The sequence below is a fragment of the Zeus faber genome, assembly GCF_960531495.2.
Source record: "Zeus faber genome assembly, chromosome: 2".
Lineage (NCBI taxonomy): Eukaryota > Metazoa > Chordata > Actinopteri > Zeiformes > Zeidae > Zeus > Zeus faber.
In genome coordinates, this window is record NC_137189.1 from 49,721,859 (window position 1) to 49,739,355 (window position 17,497).

Consider the following 17,497-nt stretch of genomic DNA (forward strand, 5'->3'; position numbering starts at 1 on the left):
GCGACTGCCTGTGTGCTGTGCTAACTCTGTGTGGCAGCTGAGGGGTTCAGCTAGTTTAGCTCTTGTGAAATGAGGGAAATGCACCTTCCAGCGTCTCTTCCACACATACTTTATGATTGGACACACAAGGACGTAATTGGTAACAAGGGTTACAAGGGTTACAACCCGTAACAAGGGTCTTCTTGTCTAAATCTGGGTAAGACGGACAACTGAACATTTCTGGAGAACTGGATTATCCCTTTAATCTCCATGCGGGCAAAGGAAAGCTCCAATCCAGTATATGCCGTGCGCTGCATGATTTGTTTGTTTATGTTGTTACAGCAACGTAACGACTAATGCATTTAGCTTGTGAGAAAGATAATAAGGGCGCGTTTCATCAACATATAATAATAACAACAATATGGTGTCCTCTGTGTCCACCAGGTACACTGCACATTGTCTCGCGCAGGTCTCTCGCATGACGGATAATCAGAAAACCATCTTCCTGAGGAAGGTGCTGTCCAGCGATGAAATCCTGCACATGAAGATAAAGTAAGTTTAATTCTATGGAGGATGTATTATCACCTCCATAGTTTAGGTTTAGTGGAGGTGGACGGGACAGTCTACAATGCTAGTTTTCTTTTATTTATGTATTTATTTTTATTAATAAATATATAAATACGTAAAATAGGGTACTATGATGATTTTATTTGAGTGTTTGAGTGACTACATGTCTTGAGTTTTCTCTGCATGCAAACAGATGAAAACAAATGAATTTCTTCCATTAAAAGGCTGTTAACCAGAAGTAGAGTTATGATTGTAAAAATCCCAAAACCCTTTGAATCCGCTTTAATAGCTGTTTTGGAAAGTCAGACTTACTCGGGGTGAGGTGCTAAATCATCATATCCCCTGTGAGAGCCTTGCACTAGTGTTTATTATTATCTCTGTGATGCAGGGCTCTGGAGGAGACCCAGCAGCTGGAGGTGGAGAAAGCTCTGGTCCTGGCCAACCAGGGCTCGGTGATGTGGCGCCAGGAGAAGACCAACAAGTTCACCAGGGGTCAGGTGGTGTCCGAGGACCTGTCCCCCAGCGTGGTGGCGGTGTGCGGGGTGGTGCTGCCCAGGACGGCTCCGCGGGAGGCGCAGCAGGTAGAGGGGGTCATGGGAAGCGGGAGCGGGACTGTGAAGTTCACACAGCGCAGATTACTGGCATTTTATTTTTCTATTGAGTTTAACTGATTTAAAGGTGCAGTGTATAGAATTTAGTGGCATCTCGTGGTGAGGTTGCAGATCACAACCCACTGAACACCCCTCCCTGTGGCGGTGCAACGTGGCGGTGCAACGTGGCGGTGCAACGTGGCAGCCTCCGTGAAGCATACCTGCTCCTATGTAGATAAAAACGTCTCATTCTAAGTTTACGACAACACAACGATTCTTATTTCCATGGGATTATATACTTATTAAAACATAGATATGAATATTCTATTTCTGACGAGTCTGTTCTGTAAATTCAACACGCTGCACCTTTAAACAGTCTACCTTAACCCCAGGCTGTGCAAAATATCGTTATAATATCAATATTGTGATAAGACTGTTTATCATCTGGGTTTTAGGTTACCACAATATGGTGATTTAGTTAAATGTTGTCTTTATGGAGCGATTTCACTGCATACATTTCACTGCATATATGTATGAAAGTATTTATATGTATGTGACGAATAAACCTATTATTGAGTATAGTAACACTGTTTTTAATTTTTTTTACTTTATAGACTGTTCTCGCTTCTAATCAATGGTCATAATATCCCCTTTACTGGTGTTTCTTTCTCAAGTATTTATTGTCTATAAAAACCTTCTGAAAGTACCAGCTTCACCAGTTGGCAGCAACTCATTATGTATAAAATGTCAAAATATGGATATAGAATGGTATCGTGAGCCGTCTCACCAACATTGAATTGTGAAATATAATTAGATTGAGATAATATCATAGAAATATAAATCTATGATTATAAAAATATTCAGATGTCGATGTTTCCCTGTTGACGCTGCTCTCCTCCTCAGCTCAACCCGAAGGACCTGGTGCTGGTGGACTCGACGTGCCGCAACCTGAGGAGGCTTGCGCTGGCCGTGGCGTCCCAGAATGCCGTGCTGCTGGAGGGACCCATCGGCTGTGGTAAAACGGCGCTGGTGGAGTTCATGGCGGCCGTCACCGGACACGCCCGAGCCTCGGAGATCCTGAAGGTCCAGCTGGGCGATCAGACGGACAGCAAGGTGGGGAGGTGGACCCGACGCTGGGCGGAATCGAACAGTGTTTCCATTCTTATTTCAGTCGTTTTTCTTTCCTTCCAGATGCTGCTGGGGATGTACCGCTGCACCGACATCCCAGGGAAGTTCGTGTGGCAGCCGGGGACTCTGACCCAGGCCGTGTCGAAAGGACACTGGATCCTGCTGGAGGACATTGACCACGCCCCCCTGGACGTGGTCAGCACACACTTTCATATATATATATATTCATATTACTCTTTAAATAAAAGTAGTGGACAAAGGTTGTACATTTTAGAATCCACAAACCTGTCAAATTTGATTTGATCTTTAATGATTTTTTGGGAAAAGAATGATAATCATGAAAATATGTATGGATCACTCAAAGTCATTTATCTCTCAGTAGTAATGATAAATGTGTTTTTTCGTTGAAACAAACACTTAAAATATTTATATTTTGACCAAGTGAGGAGAAAATGTGGTGCACTGTGAAGTTAAAGTTTTGGACTTTTTTTTTTATCCTCTTTCTCTTTTTTAGATCTCGGTCCTTCTGCCGTTGATGGAGAATAAGAAGCTGATGATCCCAGGACGCGAGGATTCCATCGACGTCGCTCCTGGATTCCAGTTCTTTGCAACAAGAAGGTACAGTAAGAAGAGCATTTTAATAATTATAATGATGTAAATAAAATGTAGTTATATACACACTTTAAATATGAATTTCAACTCAAAGGATTTCAGTAAATATAAAAAAAAAAGATTAAGCAAAATAGCAGAATTATATAAAAAAACAACAAAAAAACATTGAAGTGAAATTTGAAAATGTAAATGAGAAAATTAAAAGTGCAAAAACCACAGTTAGGTTTTTTGTTTTTTGGGTTTTTTTTTAGCATTGGGGCTTTTATTCTACTACATCTTTCTTCATTGAAACAGCCGATATACTGTATAAAGATGTCGCCAAATTACAACATGATATTTCCCTTATTTTCTTATGTTGAATAATCATTTCCCAATCCAATTAAATATTTTCTTTCTTCAAACCGTCTTTTCTTTCTGTTATTCTATTTTCTTATACGTCTCTCTGCTACTGCAGTGCAGCTTCCACAGTCCTGCGTGTTTTTAATTCAGTGGTTTTTTCCTTTTTTTTTTTTCCCTCATCTCAGGATGTACTACAGCGGTGGCAGCTGGCACAGGCCTCAGAGCAGCCACGCCGCCCTGCTGGACAAATACTGGAGCAAACTGCAGATGGGAAACATGACGAGGGACGAGTTGAAGAAGGTGAGAGCGAGGTTCCCGCTGATGAGGCTGGATTCAACATTTAAAGGCTGCGTTCACACAGAGGCCACAGTGGGCAAACCACCATTTATTTATCTATTTATTTATTTATTTATTTTTCCTCTCGTATCTGACTCAGATTTCTTATTTTCGTGAGAATATCAACAGCACAAATCCCATGGAATCTGACTTTTTCAATTCGGAATTGGGACACTTTCATATGTGGTCGTAAATCGGGTCCAGGTCTGATTTACTGCAATGCGACCTAAGTCTCAGTCAAATGCCGCGGAATTCATGCGACTTTTACGTCGCTCTTGAGCATGGCCTCCCAACGGACCGGACCGCAGCATGCAACATGTTCACGGACCAGGGACAAAAAAAAAAAAAGTACCCCTGTGTTTCGAGAATAAACTCGGAGTTCTGCACCCGACTTGGGGACCGGCGAGTAGAGCGCGGTGCAGCACGGCCGCCCACCACCGTTAAGCACCGTATACAACGTGAGGAGGGAAAATAAAGTGTGTGTGTGTGGCTGGCTGGCTGGCTGGCTGGCTGGCTGGCTGGCTGGCTGGCTGGCTTCCTTCCTTCCTTCCTTACATTTTACTAACCAAATTGTAACCTTTTATTCTGGACTAAAATAATTTGGATAAAATGATTAAAGTGCTATTTATCCTAGAGTAGTTGCAGCTCTCTACGTGTTTAAGTAGAGAGGTATTTAAATGAGGGAGCTGAAGCTGCCTGTTGGCTGTTCCAGGTGCTGATCAGCAGGTTTCCCAGCCTGACTGTGGTCTCAGAGCGTCTCCTGGACATCTACTGCCAGCTGACCGGGGAGAGGCATCCCGACCAGGACGCCGCTCTACCGGGGGGCGGCACCGAGGCCCCCGAGGGCCCCCAGCAGCAGCGCACTGAGGTCCTGGAGGGGAGGGCCCTGTCTCTGAGGTCAGTCCTGATGTCACTGAACAATCAAATCATCTCGGCAATGATCAGTTTTCTCAATGTTCCCACGTCATGTGATTCTTCTTTTTAACGGTGAAGATGAAATCTGTTGAATGTGTCGTTTTGAGTTCCACTCTGACAGAAATGGCCATAATTAAAATAATAATTACAATTCCCTTTGACCCATCAATTGCACAAACCCCTAAAAAAAATATATATATATTTATTTATTTTGCATGTATATATTTCCTAAACTCTGCTGATGACTGAGTATTTGTGAGATTTGACACGTTTTGTCAGTTTATGTTCAATGTTAAACCACAAAACAGTTTATTATTGGCAGATAAAGCCAGATTTAAGTGTTTTATTTTTATTCTAAAGCACTATATGACTTTAAATTCAGTAGTTTGGATGTTAAAGAAATCCACCAAAAATGGAATTTAGTATTCAAAAAAAATATATAAAAAATGAACAAAGTCAGAAACCAAAGATCATGCACACATGGAGTTTTCTTGCAGCTCCAGAGCAACGGGTTCAAATCGTGTCAGTTTTATTTTAGTCCCAAAGGCTTAAAAAGTTGATGAAATGTGTGTGATGGACATGCAGTGTTGAATCCGTTTGAACGAAAGCATGTTGTTGAGAACTTCCACACAGAGTGATTTCCGTGAGGCAGGACTCTGTGGACTACAGGAAGTAGACAGGGACCTGACAGGAAGTAGACAGGGACCTTCTAATTTTTAGGATAAAGTCAAGGTGTTTCATTTGTAAATCAGGAGGTGGGGGGAGAAAAAAAGTCACGGATGTATGCACAGAACGCACCAGGGGGAGGGGCTTATGCTGCCATGCCATTCCTTCAATTAGGAAACATAAATAAAAGATAATAGAGCTTCCCCCTAAAAGCGGAAGAATCAAATCATCAGTCGGAAACCCGTCGATCAACTGAGATTCAAGTCGAGCAGACATTTAGTTTTTTTGTCAGTTGGTCTGCATTACAATAACAGGATAAAACAGATAGAAGTCAGAAATGCACAGGGATGACATTTTAATGAGGTGTTATAAATAAGGGGAATCATAAATATATATTTTTGTGGGTGAGTGGAACACGGCTCTCCGTGCGCCCCGACACCGTGCCCCGTTCCCTCCAAATACAACAACTAAAACGGTGTGGGGGGCGGGGCGCGACTCGTAGACTCCTGAAGATAATTTTCTGAGCGTAACGCATGGAGAGGGGGCGACTCACAGAAAGTGTCCCCGTTACGCACGGTTCCGTTCCATGCGCCTTCATTTCGTTCCGTAAGGAGGCGTTAAATACAAACGCACTGTTCCGCCGCATCGCTAGCGCGCGTCGTCCGTACCATCGGAGAAGGATCCGAATCCGACTCAACTGACAAAACTCCAAGTCGGGTACATCCCTAAAAAAATAATCTAAAAACTCACTATTTCTACTCATTATGTGTTTTGTTTGGAGAAGGCGGAGCTCGCGGCTCGAGCCACAGCTCCGCAGCTTGGAACAAATTAAGGCCCAGATCAAGTCACAACATGCAACAAGTGTATTGACTGGTGGTCATCATTCTGCGCGTCACCAGGACTCGGAAAAATCACGTCGCCGTGTCGTTATGTGAGCCGGTGCTGCGTTCAATGGAAACTCTGAAAATTGTAACTCGTTTTCGACGTAAGGCTGATGTGAAGACGAGCGCTTGCATCAACTGATGCTGTGTTCCATGGGAACTCGAAAAATTGTAATTGGTTGATAATGGTGTATTGCTGCCTGCAGCTAAATTTATTATTATTATTATAGCATCTGGTGGGACTCTGGGAGAAGAGGCAGTAGATGGATGTAAATCAATGTATCTGTTTTTCACACCACACTCTCCACTTCACTAGTGTGTACATTATTTTCATGGATCAATGCAATTAACTTAGACGTTCAATTCGTTGTCACACAAGTTAATAGCCCAGCGTATATGTGGGTCAGCTGCTGCTACGAATAGAAGTTCACGGTTGCTGGGGGGAGTTGTTCTCGACGTGTCGCCGCTGGGGAACGACATTTTTGCCTTTTTTTATTTATTTTTTTTAATTCATTAATACTTTTCCACATCTAGTTCAATATAAGTCATTTTAATGGAGCACAACTTACGTGAGGCATTTCTGAATCTCTGGACATGTGGAGCCTGTTATTCATGTATGACCCTCCATGGCCTTTTTTTACTGCATAGTAGTTTTCTATACATATATAAAACGGGGCCAAATACACATAAATTGGCCATTAGGGTATTTAAAAAGATGCAGTTAAAGAGCATTGACTGCTGTGGTGCACCATTATTTTTGTATCTATTTCATATATTTGGATCTATTCTGATTTTTATGTCTTCATACTTCATTATAGGGCTGTGCAATATATTGTTAAGCTATTGCTGTCAGGGATTTTGGTGATAGTAATATTGTGATATTCGGTAGTTGAATGTTTTTTTGTATTTCAGTTATATAATGCAAATCTTTGGACTGTTATACATTCTGAAAGAATGAATAGTCAATACCACCTCTCCAGAGCTCTGTGACCCTACTTTACTTTACCTCTATAGCTCTATAACCCTACTTCACTTTATCTAAGATAAGATAAACCTTTATTATCCCCACAACGGGGACATTTCCATAGCTCTATAAACCTTCTTAGACTTGTTTTGTGCTATATCAACACTGTGTAGAGTCTTCTTTGATAAATAGAAAAATAAATTCCTCTACTCGGCTATTCCCTCCATTGTTTTATATTTCTGCTATGTTAAACATTTGTTGAGTACTTAGAAAAGCACTATCACGTCTGGCATTATTATTATTATTATTATTATTATTATTATTATTATTATTATTATTGTTGTTGTTATTAATGTTGTTGTTTATATTTATATTAATATTCTGGCCCCACAGGGACCTCCTGAAGTGGTGTGAGAGGATCTGCAGTAACTTTGACAACTCTTCATCAGCGACAGCACAAAACGTCTTCCAGGAGGTGACGCCTCGTTGTTCTGAAACTGTAATAATGACCATAAAGATAATTAAAGCTTCTGTTTTTATCTTGTGGATTGTAAAAACAGACAAACAAACATCGTCATGGGAACCGCGACTGACATGAAATAGCAGCAGTCAGTCCTGTCCTTCATTAATTATATCAGCAGTTCATATGCTTGATTATTTAGTCATTTGTTTCCTCGTTCCATGGTTCATTTATCAATGTAATATGTATATATTTGGAATGTAATTATTTACGTTTGTTGACAAAAAATAACACTTTCATGAATTTTTCATAAATTGTTCTACACCCCAAACTAACCCCAAAATAGAATTTTATGCCATTCTCACAACTAAATAAAATACCAGGTCATGTCTTCTGTGAAGCAGTCGAGAATCACAATTTGTTTAAGTTAGTATTTATAACTGTCTTAGTCTATATTAGTAAAGTAGTAAGAGCTTTACATCCCTTTGTCCGGGTATTATTATATTATATTCATCTTTAGTGTGTTCTGACTGGTCTGGCTGTATTGGAACGTGTTTTCACCCCGATAGGCGCTGGACTGCTTCACTGCCATGCTCTCTCGCTCAGAGGTCAGACTACGAATGGCCGAGGCCATCGGAAGCAAACTCAACATTTCCAAAGAAAAGGTATTTTAATCATCTACGAACTGAAACCGGCTGAATGTGCATACATGTTGAATGTTTCACTTCTCTCTGACACACGTACTGTGTTCAGCTCATCTCTAATTATCTGAGGTCAACGACTACAACATTTCAGATCTCTTGCAATTTGGGTTTGGCTGAAGTTCTACCTTGATACGATTTCCTAGTTTTCATGGCATAACAGAACGCTACGTCGTTTACCTTTTTAAAACATCAATTACACATACAAATGTAAAATTGGTGCGAGTTTAATTTTCCACTGAAAATGGTCTCTTCCGAATCCATTCTTTCTATATTTTAGAGAGTCCTCCGTCTCTCTCAAAGTCATTTTAACAGCTTATTTTCCTTTCAAAGCTCTGTGGTTCATAGTTATTTTAAATCTGTGTTTGCACCACAGCACCACAGGGAAAGTTCACAATAACGGAGTCATCACCAAATATTCTACTGAATTCAGATTTTGCTATTTATGATCGATATAGCTAATATCATAGTATCCAAATAACGACAATTTAGCACATAAATATTGTAATATTTTCAGGTGGCCCTCAACATGAACATGAGCAGCATATGAGACCAATTCAGCAATATTTGGATCAAAACACAGCGGCATATTTTTGAAATAGAAGATTTGTAGAAAATGTGGATTAATGTGAACTGTCTCTGGTACATAAATACTAATAATATCAATATAAAACAATATACTATTCTTTCCCTGAAGGCCCAGCACTTCTGCCAGATGTACCAACCGGGGATCTCTGTGACGGAGCTGGAGGCGGCGGTGGGGCGAGCCACGCTGGAGCGGCGGCAGAGCCAAGTGGTGCAGCTGGCGGTGTAAGTAGCAGGACGCATGATGTACCGCCTCTGGAGTTAGGAGGAGGTAGTATTTTTATTTTTTAATGATCTGCGTGTGCGTGTGTGGTGTGTGTGTGCGCGCCTTTGCGAACCTGACGGGACAGTGGGTGCGCTCCTTTTCAGACAGGGCACCTCCCAGCGAGGGAGGAGCTGAGGAGATCTCTTACGTAGATGGGGGAACAGTTGGCGGCGGCAGGAGACGGCAACTTAAACTAACAGGACGACAAAGTGTGAAACTTAGCAAACGGCCTGTCACCCAGCGAGATTCGTGTCCCTTTATTCCTACGAAAGAACTGGATCGTTCGTGAACGACCCAACACTAGAGAGTGTCTCAAGAGAAGTTTGTAATACAAACGGACAGGGCCATCTCAGGGGATTATTTTCCAACTGGACACCTTGATTGTTTGCACTCTTTACAAAAACATTTCTGAGTAGTTTTATCTCCTGTTCCTATTTAAGAGGCTGTGTAGCCATGCACAGTTAAAAATAAATAAATAAAATAATAAAATCCACCTCTCGCAAAAATAGAGAAATGCCGCACGGACCCTGCGCGGCTGACATGACGTGGCGTGGAGCTGCAACAGTGGATTCAATAGGAAACCACTTACTGCACGCTGCGCCGCAAGTGAAGGCTAGCCCCGCCTGTCTGGTTGGATCCCACAGAAGAACTACTGTAGCACTAAGTGGTGAAACAGTGAATGTTGCTGTGATAGAAAGGTGTAGAACACACAGTGCATGGCAGCTTGCTGCGTATGGGAGCTCACAGTGTCCATGCTGATGGAGCATCTGTGGGATGTGCTGGAACAACATCCCCAATCCATTGGGCCCCCACCTCCAACTTCCAGGACTTAAAGGATCTGCTGCTAACGTCTTGGTGCCAGATACCCCAGGACACCTTCAGAGTCTGGTGGAGTCCATGCCTCCACCTCACAGCTGTTTTGGTGGCACCAGGGGGAGCTACACAGTATTAGTGTTATTAGTGCTGGTTTTAATGTTGTGGCTGATCTTACAAATACATACTTGCGATGTATTTGTGTCTAGAGAGGTGCTATATAAATAAACCTTACTTTCTTACTTACTTATTTATTTATAATAACAGTCCATAACCTGCCCTGTTTTTATATTCTATCATATATGGTACTTACCTTTATACCTGCCTGCAATACTTAATTGAATAATAGAGATGAGTCGTCCAAAAACTGGTCTTAAAAAAACTTTTATCTGTCTTAAAAAGTATTAAATTCATCGCTCCTGCAGACTATGACACCCTGGTCTTTCTGGGCTCAGAAGAAAATGTGTAGTTAGATACGTGTTGTATTCACTTCCGAAGATGACATTTTACCAGCGTGAAATGGGATTTTATACCGTTCGGACGCGCTCTGTTTACAAGCCTCCAGTGTCCTACTTGTATAAAGCGTGGAGTCCGGCTTTATATGTAAACCCTCCCACATGCCACGGAGTTCAGTGTGTGGAAGTGGGACACCCCCCACCGTGCGCTCTGTGCATCAGGCGTCTGGTCGGATGCCAACATTTACCCTCTACATTGGACCAACACACCATCGATCCAAAACGGCATTATGGTATATTCAGGGAGGAGACACGCCTTCAAAACGTACACATTGATTCTCTGCTGAAAACGAGTGGAAATGTACATCGGGAATCACGCACCGCCACGTTGAACCTTTTGGTTCAGTGGGTTCATCCACTGCCTTGAGGTTTTACCAACACGGACGTTTTAAAAACCCTAAACATACATTTTAAAGCCCTCGATGCTTAAAAGATGTATCAAAAGGACGATCCATCAGATCGTCCATGTTGGGTGCATTGGACTGCAAGTCCCAGAATTCCATCTGTTTTGTTTCCCTTCTGATCCATTTATTTTTATTAGATTCTTTTTTTTTTTCATTGTCACTTGGGGGGGTGGATATTTTTTGGTTCTTTTTTGCGAGTGTTCATCCCTATCGACAGTTTACTGACCACAACTAGCTGCAGCGCTTTAGCTGATTCACCTTGGCTGCCTTTCACTTCTTGTGTGTGTGGCGGACCCCGCCACCAACAATGTAAACAGCATATAACAGCATACAGAGGAGCACATCACAAAAGAAAATACATTAAATGGCTGTTTGTTATAAAGTGGCAACTAAACGAGGCATCAAATATGAGATTATTTTTACAAACTAATTTTACGGATTAGCGCAGACGTTTAAGGTAATCCGCCCAATCAATTCAAGTCAAAATCCATCCATGTGAGCGTCTAAAGTTCCATGCTATTCATCTGTGCTTTGCTTCCCTTGTCCAGGGAGAAGCAGACGTTCGCGGCCACGCGGCCCGCGGCCGTTCTTCTGCAGCAGCTGGCTGTCTGCGTGTCCAAGGGGGAGCCGGTGCTCCTGGTCGGGGAGACCGGCACTGGGAAGACCTCCACCGTGCAGTACCTGGCCGGAATCACAGGTCGGGTTATTACACCGATCGCAATTATATGAGCAGATCGCAGTATTTTTGTGAGATTTTGATTCCATAATGATGTTTTCTTCCAAATTGAAGGTGAGTTTTAAGACAATGTTAGAACGGTTGCATTGAATACAATGTCAATTAGATAGGTGAATTACCTAGAATGCATAACATAGTGGGGATGGTAGCTCAGGTGCTAGAGCTGGTGGTCTAGTAATCTAAAGGTTGCTGGTTGGATCCCAGGCTCCTCCTGCTAGCATGCTGTAGTGTCCTTGAGCAAGACACTTAACCCCTAATTGCTCCTGATGGCTGCGTCCGTCGGTGTTTGAATAATTGTAAGTCGCTTTGGATAAAAGCGTCTGCTAAATGAAATGTAATAATATAACATCAAGTCATAAAAGTTACAGTGCAGTGCAGGAAATGAATCAAAAGCAAATTATGTTTAGTAGAAGGCAGCGGCAAACAAAAGACTTCAGCGTTCATTTGAACGAGGGGAGAGTTGCAGCAGATCTACCTTTTTTTTTGCAGATATGTGGGGCATGAAAACTGAACGCTGCTTCTCCATATTAAGTTTTGAATTTGGGGCCTGAAAGCAGAACTGTCCCAGACGACCTGAGAGCTTTGGATGCTTCATAACGTAGCGGAGGATCAGAAATGTATTTGGGCCCCAAACCATTCAGAGTTTGAAATGAACTCCTTTGACGGACAGGAAGCCAGTGTAGAGGTGTGAGAGCTGGAGTGATATGATCTACTTCCTTGGTCTTAGTGAGGACTCGAGCAGCAGCGTCAACTGCAGCTGTCTGATGGATGTTTTAGGGAGACCTGGAAAGACACCGTCACAGTAGTAGAGTCTGCTCAAGATAAATGAAAGGGGAAAAGTTTGTCTAAATTCTGCTCAGACATAAGTCATTTAGTCCCTGATTTGTTTTTCAGGTGATAGTCGGCTGACGTCATTGTTTTAGTGTGGCTGCCCACATCCAGGTGTGCTTTTTAACATTACAGATTAAAGCTGAGCGCTGACCTGTAGTCGTTCTTACTTGGCTCCCGGTGATTTGTTCAATGCACTTGCTCAGTGATTGTATTGCACCGTAATCCCCTGGCGATATGGTTATGTAAATGTGTGTGTCGTCTACGCAATTATAACATATTTTGTTGTTTTCCATAATCTGAGCCAGTGGGAGCATGTAGATGTTAAACAGAAGAGGCCCCAGAATGGAGCCTTGGGGAACTCTGCATGTATTTCTGTCCGCTCAGACGTGTGATTACCTATAGACACAAAGTAGTCCCTGTCCTTTGAGTAGGATTCAAGCCAGTTTAGTACTGTGCCAGAAAGTCCCACACTTGCCCAGTCTTTCTAGTAATATGTTGTTTGTCGACCGTGTCAAATGCAGCACTGACATCCAGTCGTACTAAGGCTGAGATTCTGCCACCGTCTGTGTTTAGAAGGTCCCAAAGTAGCCTCTAGGTCTTGGGCTATCATGGCAGAAAGCTGTATTGTAAATAAATATAGGTGTCCTTTCTGTAGAGGAGTGCTGCTGGTGTTTCCTCTGTTCTGAACCTCCTGTTCTCCGTTCCTCCAGGACACCGGCTGCGGGTCGTCAACATGAACCAGCAGAGCGACACTGCAGACCTGCTGGGAGGGTGAATGAGAATCTGGAGAACGTTTTGAGAATGACTCAATCTTGCACGCTTGACAAGTCCCGGCGGCGGTTAGCAAAACAGTCTGTGGTGTCAATTGTCGGTATGTTCTCCTCCTCCTGTCTCAGGTACAAACCCGTGGACCATAAGCTGATCCTGCTGCCGCTCCGCGAGGCCTTCGAGGACCTGTTCTCGCAGACCTACTCCAGGAAGCAGAACCTGACCTTCCTGGGCCATGTGCAGACCTGCTTCCGGGGGAAGCGCTGGCAGGACCTGCTCAAGCTCATGGACCACGTCTGCAAGTCGGCCCTCACCAAGGAACTGCAGGAGAAGTCCAACGGTGGGAGATGCGTCCGTATAACATCCATGTTGTGGCAGTTCCCCTGAGACACAGGCGATGATGTTAAAGATCGGCCATTTTACTGAAGAGAGTGGCAAGATGTCACAAGATGGAGCGGATGGAAACGTCATGATAGGGCTCTCCTCCGTGTGTGTGTGTGTGTCAGGATGGGTGATTTAACCCGTGCTCATCAATTGCTCTGATGAGCAACAGGTGCACAGCCACCCCTGATCCTGGGCCTAATTAACTAGACCCAAGACAGGTGCTTAAATCACCCCCCCACCACCACACATATACACTGATCAGCCACAACTTTAAAACACCACTGAAAACAAGTAATACTGTGCAGAACCAAATGTTCCAAGTTATGGGAGTACTTTGTTTGAATGATTAAACTTTGACAACATTTTAAATGAACAAATCATCAGGAAGTTTTGCAACACACACTGCTGCCTTTAATGTGTGTGTGTGTGTGTGTGTGTGTGTGTGTGTGTGTGTGTGTGTGTGTGTGTGTGTGTGTGTGTGTGTGTGTGTGTGTGTGTGTGTGTGTGTGTGTGTGTGTGTGTGTGTGTGTGTAGCTGCCTTCCTCCAGGAGCAGTGGGAGTCGTTGGCTCTCAGACTCAGTCAGACTCAGCAGCAGATCAGAGCTTGTGAGACGGCCATGATATTCGCCTTCGTGGAGGTAAAGGCGCCCCCCCCGTACCGCTTACTTCAGTTTGGAAAGCACCAGCTCCACCCTCTATTGTCCAAAACACATCAAGTGTTCTTGATTCCAAGTTTCCCCAGAAGCAACTTCAAGTGAAGCTGCTCTTAGAATGATGGCGGATGGAAGCTCTGACAAAGATCCTACAAAAAAACAAATAAGATGGTGCGGGGAGGAGAATCTGAATATGAAAATAGAAACTATTTCTCAATAAATTGTACACACTGTCAAAGAAGACTGGTCAGATCGTGCATGAAAAACCACGTAGGAAACATGGGTGTTAGTTTGGCTCTTTCCAATATAATGATTGACATCTTTTCTCACGTGCGTCGTGACCCAAAATACACAATATGAATATTCTGAGTGTCTCCCCGTTTTAAACCCGTTATCGCGCCGATCCAGTCGGTGCTTCCTAAACCGCTCCACCCCTTGGCCTTTTTTGACTCCCCCCCCCCCCCCCCCCCCCCGTCCTACGCTCTCCCCCAGGGGACGCTGGCCCAGGCGGTGAAGAAGGGAGAGTGGATCCTCCTGGATGAGATCAACCTGGCGGCAGCGGAGACCCTGGAGTGTCTGAGTGGGCTCCTGGAGGGCGGGGCCGGGTCCCTGGTGCTGCTGGACCGCGGGGACACGGGTACGAACCGGGACGCTGCCGGGTTAGACGCTGGGTTAGACGCTGGGTTAGACGCTGGGTTAGACGCTGGGTTAGACGCGGGGTTAGACGCTGTGTTAGACGCTGTGTTAGACGCTGTGTTAGACGCGGGGTTAGACGCGGGGTTAGACGCGGGGTTAGACGCGGGGTTAGACGCGGGGTTAGACGCCGGGCTCGACGCCGGGCTCGACGCCGGGCTCGACGCCGGGCTCGACGCCGGGCTCGGTGAAACATCCTTGGTGAGATTCTCATTACAATTTTTGAATCACGGAACACATTAACTCTCTATGGATCTCTTAAGGATTCAAAAAGGTAAAAAAAAGACATGATCTCCAAGTTAATTCTCCTCATAATGACTCACTAAGTCATTTCACCCAGTTACACAATAAGTTGTTTGTTAAAGTGGCTTTAACGACATCAATCTGACTTGCAAAATACATTTTATTGTGTTTTCATGTGATGTTTATATATTTTAATTACAGTTTTATTCAGTCTTTTGGAAAGTAATGGAGATTTAAGAAAGCTTGAGTTTGTCATCACAGTTAGATTTGAATTGGCCTTTTCTAATTCATTCTGTCTGTCTGTCTGCCTGTCTGTCTGCAGAGCCGCTGGTTCGGCCGCTGGTTCGGCACCCAGACTTCCGTCTCTTTGCCTGCATGAACCCAGCGACGGACGTTGGGAAGAGGAACCTTCCTCTGGGCGTTAGGAACCGGTCAGAAGATATAGAATATAAAGATATAGAATATAAAGATATGGAATATAAAGATATAGAATATAAATATATGGAATATAAAGATATAGAATATAAAGATATAGAATATAAAGATATGGAATATAAACATATGGAATATAAAGATATGGAAAAAAAACATGGAATATAAAGATATAGAATATACACATAGAATGTAAAGATATAGAAATGTAAAGATATAGAAATATATGAAATGTAAAGATGTAGAATATAAAATGTAGAATATAGAGATATGGAAGAGAACATTTAAAATATAAAATGTACAAGTGCTAAATTATATTACTGCAGTGTTAATATTCATCAAGTGTTTTTTTATTTTTTTATTATATTTATACATGAATAAGAAACAGGGTTCAATCCAAACAGCTATTGCTGTTATTAATATTTATCTTTTTATTTTATTGAGTGGTCTTGAACATTTATTAGCAAACATTTATTTCATTTTACTATAATTTAGCTTGTCATATTTATTACTTCTACTGACTATGATGACAATGAAGGTGATTATTATTCTGATTTTAATTATTATCTTTAGGAGTAGTAGTAGCGGTGTTAATTTGTTAAGTTTATTTATTGCTGATAATAAATACAGTACAACCAGTAGAACATTTGGTTAAAGAGGAAAAAGAGGCAGAAGTAGAGTAAAAATCGACATTGTAATAAAAAACAAAACAAAGCGCAGGCGAGACAAAACAAGCGCTGTGATCCAGTGTCTATCCCAAGGAATTAGAAAACAACAGAATGTAACCCTAACCCGAGCACCACGGTGACTCATTAAAGTGTGTTTACCTCCTGCAGCTTTACTGAGCTCTACGTGGAGGAGCTGGAGAGCGAGGGCGACCTGCGCGTCCTGGTGTCAGACTACCTGAAAGGACTCCACCCGCACCGCAACGTGGTGCACGGCATCATCAGGTGAGCGCAGGCAGACGGGGGAATCCTCGAGATGGTCACCTGTCTCACCTGTGTGGGTGTCACCTGTCTCACCTGCGTGGGTGTCACCTGTCTCACCTGCCTGGGTGTCACCTGTCTCACCTGCCTGGGTGTCACCACCTGCCTGGGTGTCACCTGTCTCACCTGTCTGGGTGTCACCTGTCTCACCTGTGTCTGTAAGAGGCTGACGTAAGACAGATTACTGAAGCTTAAATCGTTGTTTTCAGTGTTCATTCACACCTGGAAGCTCGTCCTGCTTCACACCTGAACAACACGTCGTGGTTGTGTTTTTCGGTGCAGCTGTTTCTGCTGCAGATTCTGACAAATTCAACATTTCAGATTAGTTTTATTTAATTGTATTTTTCGTACGTGGTGTGTCATTGAACTAAATCCTGATTCTACACAAAGGATTTATACTCTTGAAAACATGTGGAACCAGATTAGCATTTTTAAATAATAAGGCTCTTATGTTTACTCAAACTTTTGTACCATTTGTACTAAAGTGTACATGACTTCTAGCCTTTATGTTCAGATCAGTAGTGCTGGAATAAGCCAGTGAAAGTTTTTAAATTTCACTTGTTATTGTCTATATCAACCCGCAATGTTTTATTATACTAAACCAGGGTTTCAAACCGCAGGCCCGGGGGCCAAATCTGGCCCGCTACATATTATAATATATTATTATAATATAATACATTGTTGCACAACATTGTTGTATAGAAATAATAATAATAATAATAATAATAATAATTGATTGATTGTGTTTCCCTGCAGCTTTTACCTGACTATCCGGAAGGACTCCCGATCTCGGCTGGTGGACGGGACGGGACACCGCCCGCACTACAGCCTGAGGACCCTCTGCCGCGCCCTGAAGTACGTGGCAGGAAACCCCTGCGGCAGCCTGCAGAGGTCGCTTTATGAGGTGAGGAGGTTTAAACCTTCAAATCACAATATTCTGTTGTGTCGTATTTAGAATTAGGCAAATTTTTTGTCTTTTGATGTTAAATGTTTGAGGAATGTCCACTTTAATTCCTAGGGGGGGGGGGGGGGGGGGTGGGTGTGTGTGTGT

The 17,497-nt window shown here is 43.0% G+C and overlaps 1 protein-coding gene across 1 annotated transcript in view; it reads left to right on the forward strand.

Annotated features, from left to right (window-relative positions):
* mdn1 (midasin AAA ATPase 1) overlaps nt 1-17,497 on the forward strand; it is a gene marked incomplete at its 5' end in the record, with an annotated part of 79,840 nt that overhangs the window by 2,415 nt on the left and 59,928 nt on the right. The window contains 18 exons of the mRNA XM_080019069.1: nt 424-531; nt 935-1,127; nt 2,040-2,249; nt 2,328-2,459; nt 2,779-2,882; nt 3,401-3,515; nt 4,264-4,448; nt 7,371-7,452; nt 8,007-8,102; nt 8,836-8,948; nt 11,269-11,417; nt 12,998-13,058; nt 13,184-13,395; nt 13,974-14,077; nt 14,585-14,729; nt 15,351-15,459; nt 16,297-16,410; nt 17,203-17,350. Coding sequence (XP_079875195.1) covers nt 424-531; nt 935-1,127; nt 2,040-2,249; nt 2,328-2,459; nt 2,779-2,882; nt 3,401-3,515; nt 4,264-4,448; nt 7,371-7,452; nt 8,007-8,102; nt 8,836-8,948; nt 11,269-11,417; nt 12,998-13,058; nt 13,184-13,395; nt 13,974-14,077; nt 14,585-14,729; nt 15,351-15,459; nt 16,297-16,410; nt 17,203-17,350 — 2,380 coding nt within the window. The remainder of the gene's footprint in view (nt 1-423; nt 532-934; nt 1,128-2,039; nt 2,250-2,327; nt 2,460-2,778; nt 2,883-3,400; nt 3,516-4,263; nt 4,449-7,370; nt 7,453-8,006; nt 8,103-8,835; nt 8,949-11,268; nt 11,418-12,997; nt 13,059-13,183; nt 13,396-13,973; nt 14,078-14,584; nt 14,730-15,350; nt 15,460-16,296; nt 16,411-17,202; nt 17,351-17,497) is intronic.